At 46.3% G+C, this 27,324-nt stretch overlaps 2 protein-coding genes across 6 annotated transcripts; one reads left to right on the top strand and one right to left on the bottom strand.

Annotated features, from left to right (window-relative positions):
* Positions 1 to 302: 302 nt before the first annotated feature.
* On the top strand, positions 303 to 18,409 carry Gdf9 (growth differentiation factor 9). Of its 5 annotated transcripts, XM_069993730.1 has the most exons (5): positions 303 to 562; positions 3,901 to 4,060; positions 13,762 to 13,957; positions 17,166 to 18,092; positions 18,302 to 18,409. In XM_069993730.1, exons 2-4 carry the CDS (start codon positions 4,043 to 4,045, stop codon positions 18,065 to 18,067), a joined length of 1,116 nt encoding a protein of 371 aa, XP_069849831.1. In that variant the 5' UTR covers positions 303 to 562; positions 3,901 to 4,042; the 3' UTR covers positions 18,068 to 18,092; positions 18,302 to 18,409. The 5 variants fall into 5 exon arrangements, with proteins under 5 accessions (XP_069849831.1, XP_069849833.1, XP_069849832.1 ...); XM_069993732.1 differs by lacking the exons at positions 303 to 562; positions 3,901 to 4,060 and adding an exon at positions 8,974 to 9,037; XM_069993731.1 differs by lacking the exons at positions 303 to 562; positions 3,901 to 4,060 and adding an exon at positions 8,997 to 9,070.
* Uqcrq (ubiquinol-cytochrome c reductase complex III subunit VII) lies at positions 7,083 to 9,001 on the bottom strand. The gene is made up of 3 exons (XM_069993736.1): positions 8,911 to 9,001; positions 8,583 to 8,749; positions 7,083 to 7,281 (listed from the first exon to the last, which is right to left on the bottom strand). The coding sequence occupies exons 2-3, from the start codon at positions 8,734 to 8,736 to the stop codon at positions 7,187 to 7,189; spliced, it is 249 nt and encodes an 82-aa protein (XP_069849837.1). The 5' UTR covers positions 8,737 to 8,749; positions 8,911 to 9,001; the 3' UTR covers positions 7,083 to 7,186.
* Positions 18,410 to 27,324: the final 8,915 nt, after the last annotated feature.

Raw genomic sequence — 27,324 nt, 5'->3', positions numbered from 1 at the left:
CATCTGGACTTTGAATGATTGTGTTGCTGGCCTGGACTCTCTCACCCATTTGATCAGGAGTCAGCCCTGCCCCTCCTCTTTGGAAGCCACGTGAAACCACGAAGGGAGATTAGGCATCTGGCCATATTTCAAAAATAGCTCAGGCGAGGTGGGGGAGGGGTGGAGTGTTAGCATGTAGGAGGCCCAGGGTTCAATTCCCAGCTGTACAGGAGGAGGGAGGTGGGGGGAAGGGAGGGAGAGACCAAAAAAGTCTCAAAATAGCTCAACTATTTTCACTAGTCAAAACAGTCTTCAGAAATAAGGTTGACCTCTCTGAATATTTGTCTAGGCAGGAAGCACTGGACTATTGTATATGGCTCTTCTCTCTCCTGTGGGAAGATACCTCATCAGCCTACAGGGTCAGGGGTCCCTCATTGGCATACAGGAGCCATCACTCTGATGATGGGGCATCAGCTGATCCTCCCACAGTGAAGACCCTGCTGTGGACAACTCAGTCCTGGTATCCATGCGGCCTGCCAAGGGAAATGGCAACCCATTCTGGTGGGATTTATTGGAGCCATAGGTGAGTTGAATAATGACATGTTGGGGTTTGGGTTTTTCAAGGACCTGTGAATGAGATGGTAATGGGAATTGTGAAATTGGTGTAAGAGCTTATATAGTCACAACATTGAATTATATACAGGCTTTACTTCCAGTATAGATGGTTGGGTTTTGGCAGAGCAGCCTTAGGGGAACAGGCATAAAGCTAACTCTAAAGCTCAATATTCGTGAACCTTAGTAGGAATCTAGACCAAAAGAGGATATACATTCAAACCCTGAGTAGTGAAGGAGGGTACTCATTGAGTAACCTGGAATTTTATCATTTTCATTGTTTCTGAAGGCAGAGAGTTTTGCCAAGTAGCCCAGGCTGGTCTCTAACTCAAAGATTCAAGAGGCCTTAGCCTCTCAAGTGCTGGGATTATAAGAGCATCTTCTCCAGTGTTGATTATGAGCATTTTTTAATACATTTGAGAGGAAAGCTGACTTCTGCATAGGGAGATTTGAGATCTCCATGAAAGGATAAGAGAAATGCAACAAGATTTTTTGTTGTTGTTGTTGGTGGTCGTGGGTCCTGAACTCTGGGCCTGAGTGCTGTCTCTCAGCTCTTCAGCTCAAGGCTAGCGCTCTACCATTTGAGCCACAGTGCCACTTTGGCTTTTTCTGCTCATGTGGTGCTGAGGAATTGAACTCACGGCCTCACGCATGCAAGTATTCTACCACTGAGCCACCTTCCTAGCCCCAAGATTTTTTCTTTTAATCTGCCTGCCTAGTATCTCACTGGAAACTTGGCTAACACCTCTTCTCAAAGCTCCTAAGGTTGGATATTTGGGGAAGAGCTTGCCTGTTCCCTTTACCTCCCAGCAGGAATGGAGGATCATTACCAATCCTACAGCAAGGAAGAGGGAGCTTCTCCCAGGGAGAAGAGCATGGTCTCATGATGTATGGGATGTGACTCCATACATTTGCTGGCCCTGATTCTAGTTCTCTCGGGACCATGGAGGTCCTAAATTTAGAATCATCAAGAAGCAGGCCTTAGACATGTACCTGTGGCTCACACCTGTAACCCTAGCTACTACTTAGGAGGCTGAGATCTGAGGGTCATGATTCAGTGCCAGCTGGACATACAAGTTCATAAGACTTCCCACCTCCACTTCGTGGGGCTTGTACTCTGGGCCTGGGCGCTGTCTTTCAGCTCTTCAGCTCAAGGCTAGCACTCTACCACTTGAGCCACAGTGCCACTTCTGGTTTTCTGGTGGTTAATTGGAGATAAGAGTCTCTTGGACTTTACTGCCTGGGATGGCTTTGAACCATGATCTTAAGATCTCAGCCTCCTCAGTAGCTAGGATTACAGGCTTGAGCCACCAGCGCCCGGCTCATGAGACCCTTCTAACCAGCAAAAAACTGGAAGTGGAGCTGTGGCCTCAAGTGGTAGAACACTAGGCTGGAGTAAAAAAGTTCAGGGGCAGTGCCCAGGCTTTGAATTCAAGTCCCCAGGGCTGGTGCACACACACACAAAAGAAGGAAGGAGGAGAAGGAGGAAGATCGAGGAAGAAGAGCAGAAGGAAGAGGAAGAGCCAAAGTCTATATGACAAACCATAGAAACTCAGGATGAGTTAGCTTGCTCCCTCCTTTTATCCCCTGGTGGTGGATACTGAATGACCCCAGGTAAGAGACTATGGAAAAAGCTTTTGCAGGGTTAGGGAGAGGCTGTGTGGTGACCTAGTGAACATTGAGTAAGAACACAAATTTGGTTAGATAAACAAGGCTGGGCAACGTGACGTCCTAGAACCAGTGGGGCTGTGGGCTTAATGCCAGCCCCCCCAACCCAGCCTGCAGGGACATGCATAGCATCTATTATAGGAGTGGTCTCCTAAACCCACCGTTTCTGTCTTGCCTATGTTCTGAACAAAAGCACACTAGCCTTCTGTGTTCATCTATAAAGCCAATACCAGAGTGGAGGAAAAGTGCCTGAAGCCAGGGGGCCCTGTGCTTGGGAAAAAGGCCTCATGGGTGCAACGCTGCCAAAGCCTTCATGACTCAAACTTCTATCTACATCCTCCCAAAAGGAGGACACCTGGGGCCAGGAACCAATCTATGGCTCTCATCTATAACCATAATTGCTCAGGAAGTTGAGATCTGAGGATGGAGACTTGAGACCACCCCAGGCAGAAAAACCTGGCTTATCTCTAATGACCCAGCAAAAGACTAGAAGTGGAGGCATGGCTCAAGTGGTAGAGCACCAGCCATGAATGAAAAAACCTTGAGAGAGTGTGAGGCTATGAGTTCAAGCTCCATTTACTGGCACAAGAAAGGAGAGAAAGGAAGGAAGAAAGGAAGGAAGGAAGGAAGGAAGGGAGGGAGGGAAGGAGGAAGGAAGGAAGGAAGGAAGGGAGGGAGGAAGAAAAAAACAACAGTTAGCTGAATTGAGCAATTACCCATAGCCATTCCTTACCTTGAGGCTAGACTATAAAAATCTATTCTTAAAGTTGAGGGAGAGATTAAAAAAAAAAAGCATAGTTTCTCAGCAACAATCAAGTATCTCACTGACTGAATAAAAAACCACATGTTAGCTGGGCATGATGGCTCATGTCTATAATCCTGATTACTCAGGAGATTGAGATCTGAGGGTTGCAGTTCAAAGCTAGCCTAGGCAGAAAAGTCCAACAGACTCTTATCACCAATAAACTACTCAGAAAAAGCCAGAAGTGGTGCTGTGGCTAAAGAAGCTCAGAGACAGCATCTAGACCCTGAGTTCAAGCCCAGGACTGGTTGGCGCGTGCACGCGCACACACACACACTCTCTCTCTCCCCACCCCCCTCTTTCTCTCTCAGGGAACTAGTAAAATATTCCTCACCTTAGGCCAGCCCTTTCCCTAGCTTAACTCTGCCAGTGAGGTGGCAGTAGATCTCAAGCCTCCAGGGCACTGTCATTTGGGGGTTCCAATGATTAATTTACATGAAGAAAATAACACTGAAGCAGGTTTGATTGCTGCTCTGGATATCACTCCTGGGACTTTCTGCTTCAGAGGTAAGCCCTAGGATGAAAGGGTGTGGGTACATGAGCAGCTGACTTAAGTACTTTATAGGTGGCGAGATCATTAGGACTTGGTGGTAACCTGGAACTTTTTCTTCTTCTTTTTTTTTTTTTAAACCAGTCCTGGGGATTGAACTCAGAGCTGGGACACTGTCCCTGAGCTTCTTTTGCTCAACGCTAGTACTCTACCACTTGAGCCACAGAGTCACTTCCAGCTTTTTCTCTTTTTGGGGTACTGAGGAATCGAACCCAGGGCTTCATGCATGCTAGGCAAACACTCTACCACTGAGCCACATTCCCAGCCCCTTCTTCTATCTTTTCAACAGGAGATGCCTACTAAAAGATGAAAAGACTTTGAGGGGTAGGAGGTGTGGCTCAGGTGGTAGAGCACCAGCCAATGAGCAAAAGCAAGCATCAGATACTGCATTTGAGTGCTGGTTGAACAGAAGAAAATGAAAGGACTTTGAAATGGGAACACTTTTGCAGGTAAAATTTCTAACCAAAGGTCAAAGTATATTTGCTGTTTTGCTGGCTGAAACTGGCATACTTCTGGACCTCCATCTTGGGTACCATGTTGGCAGACTGCCCTGGTGGGGCAGGAACACTGGGGAAGTAATAGAGCAAATGGTATAGCAAGTAAGCACCACATCTAAGGCTGTAAGCTCCAGGTGGGCAGGCCATGGCATCAAGGCCCACAGCAGTTGTGCATCCTTTAAGAGGCTTTCCTGAAGTCAGGTGCTGGTAGCTCACGCCTGTAATCCTAGCTACTCAGGAGGCTGAGATCTGAGGATTGTGGTACCAAGCTAGCCTGAGCAGGAAAGTCGAGACTTTTTTTTTTTTGGGGGGGGGGGCCTGGTCGTGGGGCCTGAACTCTGGGTCTGGGTGCTGTCCCTCAGCTCTTCAGCTCAAGGCTAGAGCTCTACCACTTGAGCCACAGCGCCACTTCCGGATTTTTTTTTTCTTATGTGGTGCTGAGGAATCGAACCCAGGGCCTCATGCATGCAAGGCAAGCGCTCTACCACTGTACCACCTTCCCAGCCCAAGTCTGAGACTCTTAAGTCCACTGAACCACCAAATAGAGCTGGAAATGGTACTTGGCTCAAGTGGTAGAGCCACTAGCATTGAGCACAAAAGCTCAGGGACAGCAAACCCAAGTACTGACACAAAAAACTTACCTGAAGGTGTCCTTTGTAAATTCCTACAAATAGTCCCTAAAGTGACCCCTGATTATCTATACTGATACCTAGCCACCACATCCCCCACACCCATGTCTCCAGCTGGTACCAGATCCACGCTCCCAAGTTCCAGAGAGAAGTCCCTCCTCCAGACAAGTGGAAAGCATCTTTTTTTTTTTTTTGGTGTGTCAGATGGCTTGAACTCAGGACCTGGGAGCTGTCCCTAAGCTTTTGTGATTAAGACTAACACTCTACCACTTGAGCCACAGTGCTACCTATGGTGTTTTGGTGGTTGATAAAAGTCAGACTTTCTTGCCTAGGCTGGCTTTGAACTACAATCCTTAGATCTCAGCCTCCTGAGTAGCTAGGATTACAGGTGTCCAGCTTTGAACGCATCCTTTAACAAACTGAGCCATAAGTGGAATCTCAGACCCTCAGGTGGTCTCCGAAGAGCACTCTGGCATATAAAGGAGTCAAAGAACCAACAATAACTGTAGAACAAGTCCAGTAAGGTGAAGAGGAATCAAGGTAAGCAGTCCTCCTTGGAGGTGAACCAGCTGAAATGCTGTGTGACCAGGATAGGGGCAGCTATACTGTATTCAGGCCCACAGCTTTTTATAAATTCTCACTGGACTCTACAATCCACGTGTGTTGTAAGACTTGGCAGCCAGACCAAGGAAATTAATCTGGACCAAAAAAAAAAAAACAAACAGGAAAACTGGACCATGTCTGGGGAGGCAAATGTTTTCTTGATAGCTGTTCTTAGCCTATACCACCTTGCCAGAAACTTCTAGGTTCCTCATGCCATCATTGCCACAACTCAAGGACTTTGTCACATTTTTGTTATAGGTGAGAAACTTAAGACTCAGGGTTATATCACAGTGAGAAGGTTTTGGGTTATGTAGTACTGAGGAATTGAACCCAAGGCTTCATGCATGCTAGGTGAGCACTCTACCACTAAGCCATATTCTCAGCCCCAAAACGTGAGTTTAAAGGAATGGGCCCAGATTGTCAGATATGGTTGTCCCATATATCTGTCTTTTTTGCAAGCCAAGTAATTTTAGTTCTCAAAAGGCAATCGCAAATTAAAAAAGAAAAAAAGAAATTAATCTGGGCATTGGTGGCTCATCATGTCTGTAATCCTTGCTACTCAGGAGGCTGAGATCTGAGGATCACAGTTCAAAGCCAGTCCAGACAAGAAAATCTGTGAGACTTTTCTTCAATTAGCCAGCAGAAAACTGGAAGTGGTGCTGTGGGCTCAAAGTTAAGTTACAGCACTAGCCTTCAGCGGAAAAAGCTCAGGGACAGTACCCAGGCCCTGAGTTCACGCTCTATGACCAACAAAAGAAAAAAATTAAAGGAAAAAAAAGGGGTAACAGCAACCGTCAAACATTAGAGGATATAAAAGTTGCTGTAGACTAACCAGTATTCTAAAAGAAGTTTCCACTATCTTCAGGTGAAGGTTAAATGGTAGCTTTCAGCTCCAGCGCAGGAATAGACATTTTCCACAAAGGGATAGAGAAAATAGTCTTTACAGTTCACATATAGTTAGCAATCATTGTCAGCTCTGTGGTATAATCAGCCCACAGCCTCCATTCACAGTTGACCCTCCTCAAACCAAGTCCTGCCTTTGGAGGAGAGGCAATATGGCATAGTTTTAAGAGCATATCCTGGGTGCTAGACTCTACCATTCACTGTTGTATAATTTTCAGCAAATTACTTGTATCTGTTTTCTTGTACACAAAATGAGCATAGTAATGATACTTAGTTCAAAGGTTGCTAGAAAGTTTAAAAGATCATTTGTGCCAGGCACCAGTGTCTCACACCTGTAATCCCAACTACTCAAGAGGCTGAGATCCAAGGATTGGAGTTTGAAGCCAGCCTAGGTAGGAAAGTCTGGGAGACAATTACAGAAAAAGCTAGGAAGTAGTGCTATGGTTCACATAGTAGAGTGTTAATTTTGAGCAAAAGGAGCTCAAGGACAGCAGCACCCAAGCCCAGAGTTCAAGCTCCAGGACTGGCAAAAAGATCATTTGTGTGGCTAACAAAAGTACTTGCCACACAATAGTTAGCAGACTTATCTTCATACTGGGAGCAGAGAGCCAAGAATCAACATTCTTCATAGTCCATGCTACCACTATTATTGATTAGCTGTGGCAACTTTCTTGCAAACTACAGAATTGGGGTGGGGGAGTTTATCCACTCCTTTCTCAAAACCTGACTACACAAAGCTGCATAGAACTTGTGAAAAGTATAACTTCATGAACTTGAATCTAGACTATTAGTAGTCAAACTTAGGATTCTGCTTACAAAAATGTAAAGTTACAACAGTGTATACAGCCCAGAAGTTTATTATATCTTCAACACACAACAATACAGACTCCTCTCCCAGAGAAGGGTCTTTCAGAGCGAGTAAACCTTCATGCCGGTAAGCTGTTCATTTGTCATTTTCGTAGGTAGCTGGATTCTTCCTCTTGGACCTCTCAAACTCGTGGTTCCCCCATGTGTAGATAAGATAAACCCCTACAAATGCTTTAAAAAAAAAATCAAAAGTGAGAATGAGTCCTTCTTGTCAGGTTTGGCATTTTATTACCTGTCTGCAGAATTAATAACCTCTTGTCTAAGATATTATACTAAGGTCTCCTATTATAAATAATTCAAAATGAACAGACTGTGAACTTGAAATTTACTTATGTAAAAAGCTTAGGAGATTCTTCAAAGTTTGTGTTCATAACCTTGCAGTTTTATAAAAATAAAATCAACTGAAATAGAAAAAAAAAAAAAGACAAACCCCTACAAATGCTTAAAAAAAATCAAAAGTAAGAATAAGTGGTGAGTACCTATGACAGAGTTACAGGTCCTTCTTGTCTGACTTAGGCCAGGTTCTGCTCTCTAGCTTTTAAGAAACTACTTTTAGTCCATGTGCTGGTGACTCATGCCTGTAATCCTAGTTACTCAGGAGGCTGAGATCTGAGCATCACAGTTCAAAGCCAGCTCAGGCAGTAAAGTCTGGGAGACTCTTACTTCCAATGAACCACCAAAAAGCTTTAAATTGGAGCTATGGCTCGAGTAGTAGAGCACTAGCCTTTGAGAGGAAGAAAAAAGAAAAAAAAAAAAAAAAGCTCAGGGACAGTACCCAGGCTCCAGCACCAGCACAAAATCAAAACTTACTTTTAAACTTTAGAGTCAAGAAAGGTTAAGTTACAGGCTGGGAATGTGGCTTCGTGGTAGAGTGCTCGCTGAGCATGCATGAAGCCCTGGGTTCAATTCCTCAGTACTACATAAATAGAAAAGACGGGAAGTGGTGCTGTGGCTCAAGTGGTAGCGTGCTAGCTTTGAGCCAAAGAATCTCAGGGACAGTGCCCAGGCCCTGAGTTCAAGCCCCAGGACTGGCAAAAAGAAACAATCAAAAGTTACACATCCATTCCACAAGAAGCTACAATAAAGATGACCCCTCACTATGCACTACGCCAAAAATTGCCATCAGTGGGATGAAAGATCCACTTGGCCTTGACCACCTTGGCATATTCCCTACCCCCCCCCCCCGGGGGCCCGTGGTTCTGGGCGGAGTCGCCCTGTCCTGCACCTGTCAGCATTAGGCACCAGCGGTACATTTCCCACGAGACACTGTACCCACGATAAGAAAAGTGAGATATAGGTTGACCTCGCAGGGAGAACGCTGGAATCCCGCAAGTGACCTTCGGCCGGTCATTTGGGGAGGCCGGGGACAGTCACTGAGTGCGATCAAGTGTCAGAGCGTCCCGGCCTCTCGGGCAGGCCGGGGTCGGGGTCGGCAGCTCCCGCCTCCCGCGCCGGGGATGCGCGGTACTCACGCGGGGCCACCCGCAGGAGGTTGTCCTTGATGCGCCGCAGCATGTTGGGGATCCCCTTGCTGAAGTAGTGGGGGAAGGCGCGCTGCTCGAAGGGCGACAGGCTGTAGGAGATGACGTGCCGCACCCGGCTCAGGTTCCCGAACTCGCGGCCCATCTTGGCGGGGACCCTGCGGGGCGACGCCGGTGGGAAGACAGGGCGCTGGGGCTCAGCCTCGGGGTGCGCCACGGCCTCATGCAGACCCCCCCCCCCACACACACACTCCCGCTGCCACCGCCCCCCCCCATCCTCCTTTCCCGGGGACACCCCCTCATCCCTTCCGGCCCATACCCGAACGCGATGTCCTCCGCCGCTGACCTCCGCGCGTCACTTCCGGTAGAGGCGGGGCGGGGCTGCCGTGACGTCACTTCCGGAAAGTACCATCCTAGCGTCGTCTCCGGGGCGGGTCCCCCTGCTGGTGAGAAATGGCCGAGTCCGCTGGGCCTAGGAGGTGAAGGGGCCTGTGGGGAAGGCGGGGTGTGGCCTAGCGGACCACTTGGAGGTGGGGTGGGGGATCCCTACCTTCCCCCACAAGCACTCCCTCTCCCCTCTCCCGCGGCTCTGTGGAGCCTTGGGTAGGGAGCAGCTGGATGCTGGGGAGGCAGCAAAGAGGTGAAAACAGCTCAGGCCTGTCAACCTAGCTACTCAGGAGGGTGAGATCTGAGGATGGAGGTTCGAAGCCAGCCTGGGCAGGAAAGTCCCTGAGACCCTTATCTTCAATAAACTACCACCACCACCACCAACAAAAGCCAGAAATGTAGCTGTGGCGCCAATGGTAGAGTGCTAGCCTTGGGCAAAAAGGCTCTGGGACAGCATCCAGGTCCTGAGTTCAAGCCCCAGAACCAGCACCCAAAAGAATTAAATCAGGAACGCTGTTCTAAGGTCTCTCAAGGTAATCTCTGCCCTAGGATCTTCTGGAAGGCTCTATAGGCTTGTCCAAGATGCAATGCAAATAAATATTCCTTTAGGTCCAGCCATAAAAGTCATCCAATCATCATCTAGCAGTTGGCAAAACGCTATTAGTGGGCACAGAAGGGAAAGCACCTACCTTCTCTACCCAGAAGGTTTGCCTGGGGTGGGGATATGTTAGGATGCCCAATTCTTTCCATTCCCCCAAGGGAGCTGTAGGCCTGTGTTTTCTCTTAAGTCTATTCTGCATATTGGTGTTATTGTCCTGACTCTTCTACTCTGTCCAGGGTCTGTAAATGTTTGTCAGTGAGATTGCTGGTTATGTATTATCTAGGACTAAGCTCACATTCAACAGTTTGGGGTGTTTTATTACCCTGCTTATTCTATATCTGCAAACTGGTGGAGCTCTGCAGGTGTCAAACTTAATTTTGCAAATGTAATCTTACCTTTTGTCGATCTAGGGACTGCACAAACTGGTTTGAGACCTTGTATTGAAATGTGGGTTGATTTTGGGTCAGCCATTGGCTCCTCCCAGGAAGTCCCTCCTTTCAGCTTTCATGATACACCTTTGCCTCAGTTTTCTGAAGTAGTAACTAATCTAGCTTCAGATCCAAAGCAGACACATAAGGCAATAATACTCTAATAAATGCTGGTATTTTTAACTGAGTTCAATGTACATTTTAATATCTACTACATGCAAAATATGGCAAGATTAAAAAGTAAAACATTTACCCATGTGTCAATACATGTATCACTAATGGAATTTAACCAAGGTAAATTTTTGTTAAATGTAGTCATGGTACAATCAGTGGTATAAACAAATACAGTTAGATGAGGGAAGGATTCAGTAAATCAATGGAGGCATTTGAGTGATTAATTTTTTTCTTTTTCTTTTTCTTTTTTTTTTTTTTTTTGCCAGTCCTGGGACTTGAACTCAAGGCCTGAGCACTGTTCCTGAGTTTCTTTTGCTCAAGGCTAGCACTCTACCACTTGAGCCACAGTGCCACTTCCAGCTTTTTCTCTTTTTTTTTTTTTTGTCGGTCGTGGGGCTTGAACTCTGGGCCTGGGTGCTGTCCCTCAGCTCTTCAGCTCAAGGCAAGCGCTCTACCACTTGAGCTACAGCGCCACTTCCGGTTTTCTGGTGGTTTATTGGAGATAGGAGTCTCACGGTTTCTCCTGCCCGGGCTGGCTTTGAACCACGGTCCTCAGATCTCAGCCTCCTGAGTAGCTAGGATTACAGGCGTGAGCCACCAGCGCCCGGCTCCAGCTTTTTCTCTTTATGTGGTACTGAGGAATCAAATCTAGGGCTCCATGTATTCTAGGCAAGCACTCTACCACTAAGCCACATTCCCAGCCACAACCCCCCCCCTTTTTTTAATGCCAGTAATGGGGCTTGAACTGATCAATTTTGCTCAAGGCTGATTCTGTATCACTTTGAGCCACATCTTCACTTCTGTTTTTTTTGGTAATTAATTGAAGATAAGAGTCTCAAAGACTTTCCTGCCCAAGCTGGCTTCAAACTATGATTCTCAGATTTCAGCCTTCCAAGTAGCTAGGATTTTAAGTGTGAGCCACATCTATCTATCTATCTATCTATCTATCTATCTATCTATCTATCTATCTATCTATCTATCTATCTTGCTCTCTCCATCTATCTTTTTTTTGGGGGGGGGCAGACATGGGGCTTGGACTCTGGGTCTGGGCACTGTCCCTCAGCTTTTCAGCTCAAGGGGAGCACTCTACCACTTGAGCCACAGTGCTACTTTCAGTTTTTTGGTGGCTTATTGGAGATAAGTCTCACAGAGTTTCCTTCCCAGGCTGGCTTTGAACCTTGATCCTCAGATCTCAGCCTCCTGAGTAGTAGTACAGGCATGAGCCACCAGCGCCCGACATATATTTTTTAAATCCATTATTTAATAGTATTTGCAATCATCTCAAAAACCTTTCAGCCAAAATATCTACAGATGAATGTACAGACTAGTGTAAGGGCATCAAGATTTTTATATTTTAAAACTCGTGATGGCTAGATGTAAAGTGCTCAAGTACTGGTGCAGTTTGCTAAGCACATGCTTAGGATATACTAAGCCACCTGAGAAAAGTTGAGCTCAGCTGGTTCTCACCTGTTAGAAATTGTGCCTTTCCTCCCTTCTCCAAACCAACAGCAGTAAATAATTACATAGAGAAATGGTGTTCTGAGGAAAATTAACCAAGAGGAAGAGTAACCCAGCACTGTGAATTGCATGCCAACATGTGCTGAATATTATCAGCACAACAGCTTTGTCATATGCCTTGGAAATTTCAACAAGCAAAAAAGAAATATTATTAAAAAAAAATCTTACTTGTTGGGCTGGGAAGGTGGCTCAGTGGTAGAGTGCTTGCCTTGCATGCATGAGGCCCTGGGTTCAATTCCTCAGCACCACATAAGCAGAAAAAAGCCAGAAGTGGCACTGTGGCTCAAGTGGTAGGGCACTAGTCTTGAGCTGAAGAGCTGAGGGACAGCGCCCTGGCCCAGAGTTCAGTCCCCACCACCAGCAAAAAAAAAAAAAAAAAATGAGTTGAACCTGGAGCTGATGGCTCACACCTGTCATGGCGGCTACTCAGGAGGCTAAGATCTAAGGATGGAAGTTTGAAGCCAGCTTGGGCAGGAAAGTTTCTGAGATTCTTGTCTTCAATTAACCAGCCAAAACAAAACAAACAAACAAAAACCAGCCGGTGCTAGTGGCTCATGCCTATAATCCTAGCTACTCAGGAGGCTGAGATCTGAGGGTCATGGTTCAAAGCCAGCCGAGACAGAAAAGTACGTGAGACCCCCTCCCCCACCCCGAACTAGCTAACACTCTACCACTTAGGCCACAGTGCCACTTCCAGCTTTTTCTGCTTAACTGGTGCTGAGGAATTGAACCCAGGGCCTCGTGCGTGCAAGGCAAGCACTCTACCACTGAGCCACCTTCCCAGCCCTCTCTGAGACTCTTATTTCCAGTTTACCACCAGAACCAGAAATGGCACTGTGGCTCAAGTGGTACAGTGCTTGCCTTGAAGTGAAGAACTGAGGGACAGTGCCTAGGCCCAGAGTTCAATCCCCATGACTGACAGAAACAAAAAACAAAAACCTAGAAGGAAAGGATGTAGCTCAAGTGCTCCAGTAGATTGAGCAAAACAGCACCCAGACCCTGACTTTGAGAGAGAAAGCAAGGAGAGAGAGCTAGAGAGAGAGAGAGAGAAATTGGAAAAAAATGTACTTGTTTTTGCCTTGGGGATGGGATGGAAGCCAGTGTCTCTAACATACTAGGCAAACAATGACATTGAGTTACATCCTTGACCCTGAGAATTTTATTTTTTTTGTTGATGCTGGGGCTTGAACTTTGGGCCTGGTCTCTATCTAGGCTGTGTTTGAACCGCGATCCTCAGATCTCAGCCTCCTGAGTAGCTAGGATTACAGGCATAAGCCACCAGCTTCTGGCTGAGAGGTTCTTTTTGGTGGTTGTTTTTTGTTGGTCATGGGGCTTTAACTCTAGGCCTGGGCACTGTCTCTGAGCTTTTCAGCTCAAGCCTAGTGCTCTACCACTGGAGCCACAGTGCCACTTCCAGCCTTTTCTGCTTATATGGTGCTGAGGAATCAAACCCAGGGCCTCATGCATACAAGGCAAGCATTCTACCTTCCTAGCCCCCTGAGAGGTTTTATTTGAAGATGATTTATCTGTTTCTCTTAGACTTTCAGCAAGAGAGCTAGTCCATTAGGATATGGACAATCTTGACAGGTGTAAGTGCCAGAGAAAGGGGAAATAGGCTACATAACCAAATATATTTGAATCTCATGAGGACAAATTAAATAATTAGGACGTGATCAGCTGACTGCGGTAGAGTTGATAAAAATGATCTTCAGCTAAGTACCCTTGAGGTCTGATTCCAGAAGTGATGCTCATCCATTCTCGCACCTAAAATTTATTTAAGAGACCTAGCGAGGGCCTTCCCTTTAGGAAGATGACCAGTGTGGGGAAATGTTTTTCTTGTTAGTTCTCTCAAGCCATGGCACTTCCCAGCAAATCCCTGCTATGGTTTTGCTGCTTGGCCTGGCTCTGTGGCCCTATTTATCTTAGCCTTGGTTCTCAGACTTTTGGGGGAGAAGCTAAGATTACAGCTAATGCTGAGTCTGAAGCTGAGGTAGACCCTTGGTCCTTACTACAGTTTGTAGATGGGGCAGACAGATCCGGTCTCTTTCCTCCTCTCTTCAAGGTCCTGTCTGATAGGCGAGGTGAGTCTCCTAAGCTGCAGCCAGATTCCCGAGCACTGTACTACATGAAGAAGCTCTATAAGGCCTATGCTACTAAAGAGGGGGTTCCGAAATCCAGTAAGAGTCACCTCCACAACACTGTCCGGCTCTTCACTCCCAGTACTCAGAACAAACAGGCTTCTGGAGACCAGGTGACAGGTATGTAAAAGTGCTTAAATGGTGGAAAGGGAAGTTTATGGAGTTGCGGTGATTTGGGGTTTTTTTTTTTTTGGCAATATTGGGGTTTGAACTCAAGTTCTCCAGCTTGCTAGCCAGGCTGTCTTACTGCTGAGCCACATCTCCAGCCCTGTCTTTGTTTTTTTTGTTTTGTTGCCAATCCTGGGGCTTGAACTCAGGGCCTTGGCACTGTCCCTGAGAGTCTTTTGCTCAAGGCTAGCCATTCTACTGCTTGAGCCACAATGCCACTTCCTGCCTTTTCTGCTGACGTGGTACTGAGGAATTGAACCCAGGGCTTCATTCTTTTTTTTTTTTTTGTCAGTCGTGGGGCTTGAACTCTGGGCCTGGGCGCTGTCCCTCAGCTCTTCAGCTCAAGGCGAGCGCTCTACCACTTGAGCTACAGCGCCACTTCCTAGGGCTTCATTCTTGATAGGCAAGTACTGTACCACTAAGCCACATTCCCAGCCTTTCGGGGTTTGTTTGTTTTTAAAGATAGAGACTTCCTGGGCTGGGAAGGTGGCTCAGTGGTAGAGCGCTTGCCTTGCATGCATGAGGCCCTGGGTTCGATTCCTCAGCACCACATAAGCAAAAAGAAAAAAGCCAGAAGTGGCGCTGTGGCTCAAGTGGTAGAGCGCTCGCCTTGAGCTGAAGAGCTGAGGGACAGCGCCAAGTCCCAGAGTTCAGGCCCCACGACTGGACAAAAAAAAAAATTAAAAAAAAAAATAAAGATAGAGACTTCCTGCCAATGGAGGCACCTGGACCACAATCCACCTATGTTAGAATTGTAGCTACGATATGACAAGTATGTTTTACCAAGTCCTATCTCTCCAGAAATTTCGGACTGGATTGGCCTCAAACCATGATCCTCTCAATTTCTGCTTTCCGAGTAGCTAGGATTACAGGTGTAAGTCACTGGAACTCACCTTGTTTTTGACCTTTTGAGATAAGGGGTTTACTCTGTTGCCCAGACTGGCCTTGGGAACTCTCCGTGTTTGAGCTTCAAACCTCTCAAGTGCTGGGATTACAGGTGTGTACTGACATGCTGGGTTCCAAAGATACTTGGTTATGGGAAGGGGCGGGACTGTGATGTATCTTGATGTATTCAGGTGGTTGTGGTAGTGCTACTGATGATTGAATATGCTAGGTAAGCACTCGACCATTGAGCTACAGCCCTACCTAGCACTCATATTTGGTCTTACTGGGCTTTTTTTTTTTTAATGCCCTCATTACAAGATGGGGCTAGGAAGGTGGCTCAGTGGTAGAGAGCTTGCCTAGCATGCATGAGGCCCTGGGTTCGATTCCTCAGCACCAGTTAAGCAGAAAAAGCCAGAAGTGGCTCTGTGGCTGAAGTGGTAGAGCGCTAGCTTTGAGCTGAAAAGCTGAGGGACAACGCCCAGACCCAGAGTTCAGGCCCCACAACCCACAAACAAACAAACAACAACAACAACAAAAAGATTTAGTGGCTTTAAAGATTGGAAAAAACAGCTGGGTGCCAGTGGCTCATGCCCATAATCCTAGCTACCCAGGCTGAGATCTGGGGATCACGAATTGAAGCCAGTAGAAAAATCCCTATGAGACTCTTGTCTCCAGTTAACCACTCAAAAGCCAGAAGTGGAGCTGTGGCTCAAAGTAGTAGAGTGCTAGCCTTGACATAAGATCTCAGGGACAGCTCCCAGGCCCCGAGTTCAAGCCCCATGACTGACCAAAAAAAAATATATTGGAAAAAAAGATACTAGAAAGTTCACATGTCTTTGTTCTACCAAACTATTGGTGAGGAAAATGTACCTAAAACATTTTTTTTTTCAGTGTGGGGTTTGAACTCGGCCTGAGCCCTGTAACTGAGCTTCTGTCCTCAAGGCTAGTACTCTACCATTTTTGAGCCACAGATCCATTTCTGGTTTTCTGATGGTTAATTGGAGAAAAGGGTCTCAGACTTTCCTGCCCAGCTGGCTTCAGACTGCGAGCCTCAGATCTCAGCTGCCTGGGTAGGATTACAAGTGTGAGCTAGAATGCCTTTATTGAACCTGGTAAGCTTTCTTTTAAAATTATGGTGATGATTTCCCCCTATATTCACCACAAGAAAAATCCTGCTTATTACCCTCTTCTGTGTGTGGAGCTAGCTGTGAGGAGGGAAGCTGCAGCATATATTTACTGTCAAAGCTGGTCTCACTAACTGGAGATAAAAAGTCCATCCAAGCCAGGTGCCTGAGCTCAAGCCTGCAATCCTAGCTACTCAGGAGGCGGAGACCTGAGGATAACTGTTTGAAGCCAGCTAGGACAAGAAAGTCCATGAGACTTATCTCCAATTAACTACCAGAAAAGGCTGGAAATGGAGCTGTGGCTGTAAGTGGTAGAGAACTGGCCTTGAACAAAAACTCAAGGACAGCACCAAGGCTCTGAATTCAAGCGTTAGGATGCAGGTGTGCATGCGCACGCACACACACACACACACACACACACACACACACACACACACACACACACACACACACAGCCATTTGGCCAGGCACCAGTGGCAATCAGTCCTGGCACAAACTAAAAATCCATTCAAATTAGTTATGGTGGGCTAGGAATATGGCTTAGTGGTATAGTGTTGTCTAGCATGCATGAAGCACTGGATTTGATTCCTCAGTATCACATACCCAGAAAAAGCCGGAAGTGATGCTGTAGCTCAAGTGGTAGAGTGCTAGCCTTGAGTAAAAGAAGCTCAGAAGCCAGGCACTGGTGGTTCACGCCTGTAATCCTAGCTACTCAGGAGGCTGAGGATCACGGCTCAAAGCCAGCCTGATCAGGAAAGTCCGTGAGGCTCTTTTTTTTTTTTTGTGTGTCGGTCGTGGAGCTTGAACCCTGGGCTTGGGCGCTGTCCCTGCGCTCTTCAGCTCAAGGCGAGCACTCTACCACTTAAGCCACAGCGCCACTTCCAGTTTTCTAGTGGTTTATTGGATATAAGAGTCTCATGGACCTTCCTGCCCGGGCTGGCTTTGAACCATGATCCTCAGATCTCAGCCTCCTGAGTAGCTAGGATGACAGGCGTGCGCCACCGGCACCCGGCATGACCTATATTTTTAAATTTTTTATTTTATTGTAAAGATGCTGTACAGAGGAGTTAGTCACATGAGCAAGGTAATGAGTACATTTCTTGGTTGATGTGGCCTTTGAGTCAATGCTACCAGTGAGTTTTTCTCCCCAGGCCTGCTCCCCTCTGACGCCCTGCAGTTCAACCTGGATCGCGTGGCTGCCGTGGAGCACTTACTCAAGTCCGTCCTGCTTTACACGTTCAACACCTCCATCCCTCCTCCCTCTGCTCTCACGTGCCTGTGCATCCTGGCCATCCACGAGTCCAGATCCAGCCCAGCTCCGCTATCCTGTACCTTGAAGAATCACAAATGGATGGAGATCGACGTGACCTCTCTCCTGCAGCCCCTGGTGGACTCCAGTGAGCGCAGCATCCACACGACAGTCAATTTTACCTGTTGGCTGGCCCAGCCACCGCATCCTTCAGGCCGGGAGGGACCCCTCCGCATGTCTCGCCTGGTACCACCCTCGCTGATCCTATATCTGAACGACACCAGTGCGCAGGCGTATCACCGGTGGTACTCCCTGCGCTATCCAAGAGGGCCAGCCCAGGGCCCTGACCTGGACAGGACGGAGACCGAGACCCCACGACTTTCTCGTCACCCTAGAGGTCAGGAAGTCCTCAGCTCGGAATCGAAGAAGCCACTGCTTGCGACTTCCTTCAACCTGAGTGAATACTTCAGGCAGTTTTTCTTCCCCCCGGGTGAGTGTGAACTGCACGACTTTAGACTCAGCTTTCGGCAGCTCAAGTGGGATAACTGGATAGTAGCCCCGCACAGGTACAACCCTCGATTCTGCAAAGGGGATTGTCCCCGGGCTGTGAGACACAGGTATGGTTCTCCGGTGCACACCATGGTACAGAACATTATCTATGAGAAGCTAGATTCGTCGGTGCCCAGGCCATCATGTGTGCCTGGCAAATACAGTCCCTTGAGCGTCCTGACCATCGAGCCCGATGGCTCCATCGCTTACAAAGAATACGAAGATATGATAGCCACCAAGTGCACCTGTCGGTAACCAAACCTGGGAGCCTATCTGGCAGGTGAGGACTTGTATGCCTTAGGGGAAAGTCTCGTGGGTTAAGAGATCTAAGGAGGGCAGGCACATGGTATGGCATCTGTCAGTGTTACGGGAAAACATCTTTTGTTGCAACGGAGCCTTTTTAAATTTCTAAACTTCCATAAAGCATAATTACTTGGGAGGGATTTAATTTTTTTTCTTGAGTAATAGGTTTTTTTTTCTTTTCCACAGGAATTGTAATTCAGATGGGAAACTGATCGGCACAAAATGTTGGATAGAATTGCAGCTATAAACAATTCAGTGGGCTAGCACCTTCTGTAATAGAATAAATTTTCCTATCAGTGCCATATGTTCTGTATGTTCTATTAAAGAGTTTTTTTTTTTTTTTGCCAGTCTGGGGGCTTGAACTCAGGGCCTGGGCACTGTCCCTGAGCTTTTTTTGCTCAAGGCTAGCACTCTACCACTTAAGCCACAGCGCTACTTCCAGCTTTTTCTGTGTATGTGGTACTGAGGAATTGGACCCAGGGTTTCATGCAAGCACTTTAGCGCTAAGCCATATTCCCAGCCCTATTTTTTTTTAATGATTTGTGGGAGAGGAGGAGGAGGGAGATCTAAGAATTGGCTTTGGCTGGACCTTAGCTTTTTTTTTTGTCCTGGGGCTTGTACTCTGGGCTTGGGCATTGTCCCTGCGCTCTTCAGCTTAAGGCTAGCACTCTAATTGGAGACAAGAATCTTATGGATGGGGACTGGGAAGGTGGCTCAGTGTAGAGTGCTTGCCTTGCATGCATGAGGCCCTAGGTTCAATTCCTCAGTACCACATAAACAGAAAAAGCGGGAAGTGAGTCTGTGGCTGAAGTGGTAGAGTGCTAGCCTTGAACTGAAGAGCTGAGGGACAGTGCCCAGGCCCAGAGTTCAGGCCCCATGACCCACAAAAAAGAAAAAGAATAGAATCTCATGGACTTTCCTGCCTGGGCTGCTTTGAACTGCAATCCTCAGATCTTAGCCTCCTGAGATTACAAGGCGTGAGCCACCGGAGCCCAGCTCATTTTGTTGGAATAAAAAGGAAGTCAGCAGCCAGGCACTGGTGGCTCACGCCTGTAATCCTAGCTACTCAGCAGGCTGAGATTTGAGGATCATGGTTCAAAGTCAGCCCAGGAAGGAAAATCTATGAGACTCTTTATCTCCAATTAACTGGAAAACCGAAGTGAAGCTGTGGCTCAAAGTGACAGAGCTCTAGCCTTGAGCAAAAGAAGTCAAGAATAGGGCCCAGGCCCCTGAGTTCAAACTCCATGACTGACCAAAAAGAAAAAAAAAGCCAACTTCTCTGCCTGCGTCTATTCCTAGAAATAGAAGTGATGAAATATAAATATAAATATTATTTAGTGCTAGTACTAGGGTCTCAGACTATTCCTAAAAATGGAATTGATGGATAATGTATTATTTATTTATTACTAATGCTGGGACTTGAACTCAGAACTTGAGCACTGCCCATTAGTTAGTGCTCTACCACTTAAGCCACAATTCCACTTTGAACTTTATGAGGGTTAATTGGAAATAGGAGTTTCTTGGATATTTTTGCCTATGCTGGCTTTGAACCAAAACCTTCAGATCTCAGCCTCCTGAGCAACCAGGATTACAAGCATGAGCTACTGGTGCCTGGCCTTTTTTTGTTGGTTGTTTGTTCTTTGTTTTGAGTTTTAAGAATTCTTTACATTTTGAATATTCCTTATGCAAATATTTTCTTCCATTGTGTGAGTTGCCTTTTTTACTTTTTTTTTTTTTTTTTGGGTCCAGTCGTGGGGCCTGAACTCTGGGCCTGGGCACTGTCCCTCAGCTCTTCAGCTCAAGGCTAGCGCTCTACCACTTGAGCCACAGCGCCACTTCTGGCTTTTTTCGTTTTGCTTATGTGGTGCTGAGGAATCGAACCCAGGGCCTCATGCATGCAAGGCAAGCGCTCTACCACTGAGCCATCTTCCCAGCCCCGCCTTTTTTACTCTTAACAGTTCTTTGCAAAAAAATTCAATTTTTTAAAATCTAATTTATCTGGTAATTTTCCTTTGTGGACTAAACTCTGTTGCCTATAGGAAGGAAATTATTACTAAATCTAGTATCATAAAGATAGCTCCTGTATTTTCTTCTAATTTTACAATTTTAGCTTTATATAAATTCAATCCTGGGATGCTGGGTGCCGGTGGCTCACACCTATAATTCTAGCTACTCAGGAGGCTGAGGTCTGAGGACTCAGGTTAGAAGCCAGTAAGGGTAGGAAAGTCCAATGAATCACCAAAAAGCTGGATGTAGAGCTGTGACTCAAGTGGTAGAGCACTAACCTTGAGCACCAAAGCTCAGAGGTAGTGCTCAGGCCCTGAGTTTAAGCTCCAGGACTGGCACACACACACAAAAAGTACTGGGTATGGAACTCAGGGCCTTAAAAATGTTTGGCAAAGACTGGGTGCTGGTGGCTCACACCTGTAATTCTAGCTACTCAGCAGGCTGAGATCTGAGGATCACAGTTCAAAGCCAGCCCGGGCAAGAAGTCCCTGAGACTCTTATCTCTAATAAACCACCAGAAAACCAGAAGTGGCACTGTAGATCAAGTAGTAGAGCACTTGCCTTGAGCTGAAGAGCTCAGGGACAGTGCCCAGGCCCAGAGTTCAAGGCCCAAGACTGACCCCTGCAACCCCCCCCCCCCAAAAAAAAAGAAAGTTAGGCAGATATCCTATGACTAATCCACAACCCTTGGCCTCAATTTGAGCTGCTTTTGGGGAGGGGGATGGGAGAGTGAACACTAAAGTCCTTTAAATGTACTGCGATTTATTGTGAAAGGTCATTGCAGAATAGTATTTGCAATATTCAACAATGATTACTGGTTCCCTTGTGTGGGACAGATTCAGGCGTTAGTCCCTGAGCCCAGGAGTTCAGTGTGCCTGGCACACTGGCCTGTTCCCATGGCCCAACACAGGTACAGAGCCATGGCGGTTGGGAGAGGCCAGAGAACTAGCACCGACATGAGCCCTCATACCCAATTTCTTTGTTGCGATGGGGGAGGTCTTTGTTATAAGTAAATCCGAATATTAAACTTCTGCATTTTGCTATACAGCTGAGTAATGATAGCTTAGAGAGCTATAGGCTAGGTGTTACTATTATTTTTTATTTGACAAATTTTAAACCTTATTCGATCATAGGACAATGTTCATATTCAGGGTAGCTAGATCTCTCCTAAATGTAAACTTCAAAGGTTCTTTTATGCACACTGCACTATTCTGGACCTTCCATCTTTATTTGAAACCCACTTTTCTTTCACTCCTCTTAGAAAAGCTGCCACTTTAGAAAAGGACTAAGAAAAGGCAGCAGCGATTTGAATCTGGAAACCCAAAGATGAAGCTACATGTGCCCTAAATAGATGCATTGAGGGTTGGTATTTAGTCCAGATGCGATAGGAGGTTGCCTAGCATGATGAGGGCCCAGTGTAGCAAGGAACAATGAACAATGTCAGGAGTCGCTTTTACCCTCGCTCTGGATTTCCTGCTCTTTATCCGTTTCAATCAACTCCTATGTTCCGCCCCATACTTTGTGTTTTGCAGGAGGGAAGCAGCTACTGGCTGGGTTTCTAGCCTCGGTTCAGGACAGTGTGGGGGAGAAAATTTGTTTTATTCATAGAGAAAGGGAGGAAGCATTCAGTGATAAAAAGTAAATGGAAGAAAAAAAATAGAGGAACCTAGTTCCTAGAAGAATTGCAGAGTCAATATAATGTGTAATTATGTAGGGATTATAATTTATAAAATGATAGATGAAGTATAAGACTAAAAAAAAAAATATATATATATATATATATATTTTTGGGTCCGGTCGTGGGACCTGAACTCTGGGCCTGGGCGCTGTCCCTCAGCTCTTCAACTCAAGGCTAGCGCTCTACCACTTGAGCCACAGCGCCACTTCCGGCTTTTTTTCTTTTTGCTTATGTGGTGCTGAGGAATCGAACCCAGAGCCTCGAGCATGCAAGGCAAGTGCTCTACCACTGAGCCACCTTTCCCAGCCCAAGACTAAAATATTTTAAACGTGTGAAGAGGCTGTCATTTCAATCATAGAGATTGTTGAGGCAAGAGCAAATTGATACTGCTAATATCCATGAACAATCCTTCAAATAAATGCCAAGTGCAACAGTGGCTCATGCCTGTAATCCTAGATATTCAGGAGGCTGAGATCTGAGGATGGTGGTTCAAAGCCAGCCTAGGCCAAAAACAAAACAAAACAAAAACCCCAAACTCCATGAGACTCCAGCTCCAAAATAACCAGCAAAAGGTGGGTCTGGATGCATGACTCAAGTAGTAGAGGATCGTGTTAGTGAGCAAGCTGGGCAAATGTGAGGGGCTGAGTTAAAATCCCACTAGCTCAGCCCCCCCCGGCAAAAAAAAACCCCAAAACTTAGATGTTTCTAGATGTCTGACCTAGTACTGACATAGCATTTCTTTGTCCCCCCTTAGCCTGTCATAAATGTATTTGGTGTAGAGAATTGTGCAGCGATGGTGGACATCTCATTGTTTGAGGCATCTGTGCCTCATGAACAGTCTTGTTCTTCATGGAAGTGTCATTGGTTCTTGTGTCCCTCCATGTTGAATTGCTGTCACCAGCAGTGTTCTGAGCTCTCTGCAGCCTGTACCTGGCAGTCATGTTGGCTTTCTCAGAAACAATTGCCTCATTGAATAAATACTTACTGAACATTGAGCTAGGAGCCAGGTGCCAAGTGTGGCCAAGAACAGAGTCTGATGAACTCAGCTGCAGTAAAAATATACCTACCCAGCCAGAGTCGATGGCTCACACCTATAAATCCTAGCTACTCAGGAGGCTGAGATCTGAGGATCGCCATTCAAAGCCAGCCTGGCAGGAGAGACTTATCTTCAATTATCCAGCAAAAAGCCAGAAGTGGAGCTGTGGCTCAAGTGATAGAGCACTAGCCTTGAGCACAAAAGTCCAGGGTCAGCGTCCAGGCCCTGAGGTCCAGCCCCAGAACTGGCACACACAAAGGCATCTGCGTGAGGCCAGACACTTGCAACTTATACCTTTAATCAAGCTACTCAGGAGGCTAAGACCTGGAAGATCAAGGTTCAAATCCAAGCTGGGCAGAAAAGTCTAGATTTTTTTTTATAATGGGTTCAATGATGTAGACTTGTTTTTTATTTTTATTTTATTTTATTTTTTTACTTTTTTGGGTCTGGTCGTGGGACCTGAACTCTGGGCCTGGGCGCTGTCCCTCAGCTCTTCAGCTCAAGGCCAGCACTCTACCACTTGAGCCACAGTGCCACTTCTGGCTTTTTTTCTTTTTGCTTATGTGGTGCTGAGGAATCGAACCCAGGGCCTCGAGCATGCAAGGCAAGCGCTCTACCACTGAGTCACCTTCCCAGCCCCAAGTCTAGGAATTCTATCTCCAGTTAAGTGGCAAAAACCTGGAGGTGTGGCTAAAGAGTCCCAGTACTAGGGACTTCTCTTTCTCCTCCAACCCCATCTCTTTTGGTAGGAAAAGCAAATATTTATTTTTATTTTTTTATTTTTATTTTCTTAAATTTTTATTGAACTCAGGGCCTGGGTACTGTCTGAGCTTCTTTTGCTCAAGGCTAGCACTCTATCACTTGAGCCACAGTGCCACTTCTAGCCTTTTCTGTTGATGTGGTACTGAGAAATCAAACCCAGGGCTTCATGCATGCTAGGTGAGCACTCTACCACTAAACCACATTCCCAGCCCAAGCAGAGATTTATTAGGACACTATTAAAGAAAAATGATGGGCAGCTACACAAGAGATTATACTATCTCTCCTTTTCTTGTAAAGACCACCCAGTTGTTCAGCATTCTAAGTGGTACTATTGGCAGGGACTCTGCAGCAGGAAGTACTCTCAGAGGGCTAGCATCCTGGTCCACATAATGAATGATGCGAACTTGGATGATGACAGCGATAAGGATGCAGGGAAGTGGGGGAAAAAAAAAGCAACCTTTATTTTTTGGTCATGGGGCTTGAACTCTGGGCCTGGGCGCTGTCCCTCAGCTCTTCAGCTCAAGGCTAGCACTCTACCACATGAGCTACAGTACCACTTCTGGTTTTCCAGTGGTTAATTGGAGATCAGAGTCTCCGTTTCTTGCCCAGGCTGGCTTTGAACCATGATCCATAGATCTTAGCCTCCTGAGTAGCTAGGATTACAGGCGTGAGCCACCAGTACCCAGCACTTTATTATTTTTTTAATAACTTCTCTCCTTGGTACTGGGCTTATCTCTCCAGGTTGTGCAATAGCAGTCTTCTAGATAGGGAAGAAAAAGCTTTTTATGTGGTTAATTGGGGATAAGAGTCTTACTCTCTTTCCTGCCTGGACTGGCTTTTGAACCTTGATCCTCAGAGCTCATCCTCTTGAGTAGCTAGGATTACAGGCAAGAGCCATTGGCGCCAGGCAGCTCTTCAACTTAAAGTGAATGCTCTACCACTTGAGCGACAGCGCCACTTCTGGCTTTCTGGTGGTTTATTAGAGATAAGTCTCATGGACTCTCCTGCCTGGGCTGGCTGTGAACTGTGATTCTCAGATCTTAGCCTCCTGAGTAACTAGGATTACAGGTGTGAGCCACCAGCACCTGGCTTTTTTTTTTTTTGTACCAGTTCTGGGCCTTGAACTTGGGACCTAGACATTGTCTCTTAGTTCTTTTGTTCAAGGCTAGCACTCTACCACTTGAGCCACAACTCCACTTCTGGTTTTTTGGTGGTTAACTGGAGATAAGAGCCTTACAGACTTCCCTGCTGGGGTTGACTTCGAACTGTGATCCTCACATCTCAGCTTCCTATGTGGCTAAGATTACAGGCCTGAGCCACCAACACATCTTCCTGTCATCCCTGGTCCGATCCATTGGGGGAAAGGAGACATAGAGCTTTTCCAAAACAGAGAAACATCAATATTTGGCCCGTATCCCATATTTAATATAGAAGTACCTCATTGAATGGTATTAACTTAGCACCTGAAGCCACCTGACAATAAGTAGTCTGAATTTGAGTTAAGGAAATGAGACGAATGGGTTTAAGAATTGATTGGTTGAAAGAACAGGTCAGCCTGCCAGGTCCCCATTGCATCAGCCTTCGGGAATATGTGTGCTTTGACTTTGACAAATAGGTGCATTATTGGAGAACGAATCAGCATCACACGCTTTCATTGTGTTCATGCCCTTAACTATGGTCAGCTGGTGGTTTTTTTTTTTTCTTTTTGCCAGTCCTGGGGCTTGAACTCAGGAGCTGAGTGCTATCCCTGAGCTTCATTTGCTCAAGGCTAGAGCCCTTGCGCCACAGCACCACTTCCAGCTTTTTCTGAGTAGTTTATGGAATCCCATGGACTTTCCTGCTTGGACTGGCTTTGAACTACAATCCATAGATCTCAGCTTCCTGAGAAACTACAATGACAGCTACAATGAGCTGCCAGCAACTGCCTGGTGAAATATTTGTAGAGGGTTCAAGCAAGATTGGAGAGGTGAAGGAATCTCAGAGATTTGCTGAGCTGTAGTATCCTGGCCTCAAGACTTCATGAGTTCCCCTTTGTCAAAGCCTTTTCCAACAAATCTGCAGCTCCAGAGGTAGCTGCTGAAAGTGAATGTATGAATCACATGAGTGAATGCATTCATAAATGCATGAATAAGGGTTGGGAAAGTGGCTTAGTGGTAGAGTGCTTGCCTAGCATGCATGAAGCCCTGGGTTTGATTCCCCAGTACCACATACACAGAAAAAGCCAGAAGTGGTGCTGTGGCTCAAGTGGTAGAGTGCTAGCCTTGAGCAAAAGCTCAGAGAATCATGGTTCATTGTCAGCCCACACAGAAAAGTCTGCTGGATTCCATTTCCAAATAACTAGCAAGAAGCTAGGCTTGGGGGGTGGGGGTAGTTGTGGAGGTAGGAGGGAAGGGATGGTAGGGGAAAAACAAAGGAGGAAGCAACAATGCTCAATAGGAAATGTACTCATTACCTTGTTCATGTAACTATAACCCCTCTGTACGGCATTTTTTTTTTTTTGGTCGGTCGTGGGGCTTGAACTCTAGGCCTGGGCGCTGTCCCTCAGCTCTTCAGCTCAAGGCGAGCGCTCTACCACTTGAGCTACAGCGCCACTTCCGGTTTTCTGGTGGTTTATTGGAGATAGGAGTCTCGCGGTCTTTCCTGCTCGGGCTGGCTTTGAACCGCGATCCTCAGATCTCAGCCTCCTGAGTAGCTAGGATTACAGGCGTGAGCCACCAGCGCCCAGCGGTACGGCATTTTTACAATTAAAAAAATGTACAAAAAAAAAGCTAGGCTGGAGGGGTGGCTGGAAAGAGAGTACCAGCCTAGCTTTATGCTAACAAGCTGAGCAATCTTGAGGCTCTGGGTTCAAACCCCCATACCACAAAAAGAAAAACCTTCTGCATTTCTAGACACACACTTAAAAACATCAGGTTAGAGCTAAATTGTGCTTTATTTTTGTCAGTTATGGGCACTGTCCCTGAGCTGTTTTGTGTTCAAGGCACTTTGAGCCATAGCACCACTTCCAGTTTTCTGGTGGCTTATTGGAGATAAAGAGTGTCATGGGCTTTCCTGCCCAGGCTGGCTTTGAACTGTGATTCTCAGATCTCAGTCTCCTGAGTAGCTAAGATTACAGGTGTGAGCCAAAGATGCCCGGCTTAAATAGCAATAGCTTAATGAAATTCATTCACTTCCACTTGGTGCTAAAAATGCTGCCTGTTTGCACTTTCCTCACACCTACCCAAAATATACACATACACACACACACACACACACACACACACACACACACAATGATCAGGTTTTGCTCACCAACCATCCTTGCACTATTGCTTTCATGCGAGAACTCACAGAATGAACTACCTCATCCATTTGCATGGGATTGGGGCTCCCACAAGTGTTTGAAATCACCTTAGTTTTTTGGCCCATGTCGATGTAAAAAAAAAAGTGACTTTAGGTCAACTCTCCTTAGCACAAGAATAGGAAAAAGCAACCAATATACAAATCCTTTTGCTTTGATGATTATCAAGGGAAATATTGTTTTCATTTTTGGGGGTAGCAGATATTTATGACTTTGAACCAGGAACTTCATGCTTTGTATTTCTTTGGACTGTTTTATCCTGTTTCCCAGGCTGTTAGATTTTTGAGATTGCGAAAGAAGGCCTCTGGTCACTTCAAAGGGCAGAGGCTGACCCTTTGGCAGCTAGAACTTCTCTCTTGCTCTCTTGCCTGGTGGTTGTTACTTCT

This window comes from Dipodomys merriami, unplaced genomic scaffold (genome assembly GCF_024711535.1).
Source record: "Dipodomys merriami isolate MVZ:Mamm:240054 unplaced genomic scaffold, mDipMer1.0.p SCAF_44, whole genome shotgun sequence".
NCBI classification, from domain to species: domain Eukaryota; kingdom Metazoa; phylum Chordata; class Mammalia; order Rodentia; family Heteromyidae; genus Dipodomys; species Dipodomys merriami.
This window is presented reverse-complemented; position numbering and strand designations above follow the sequence as displayed.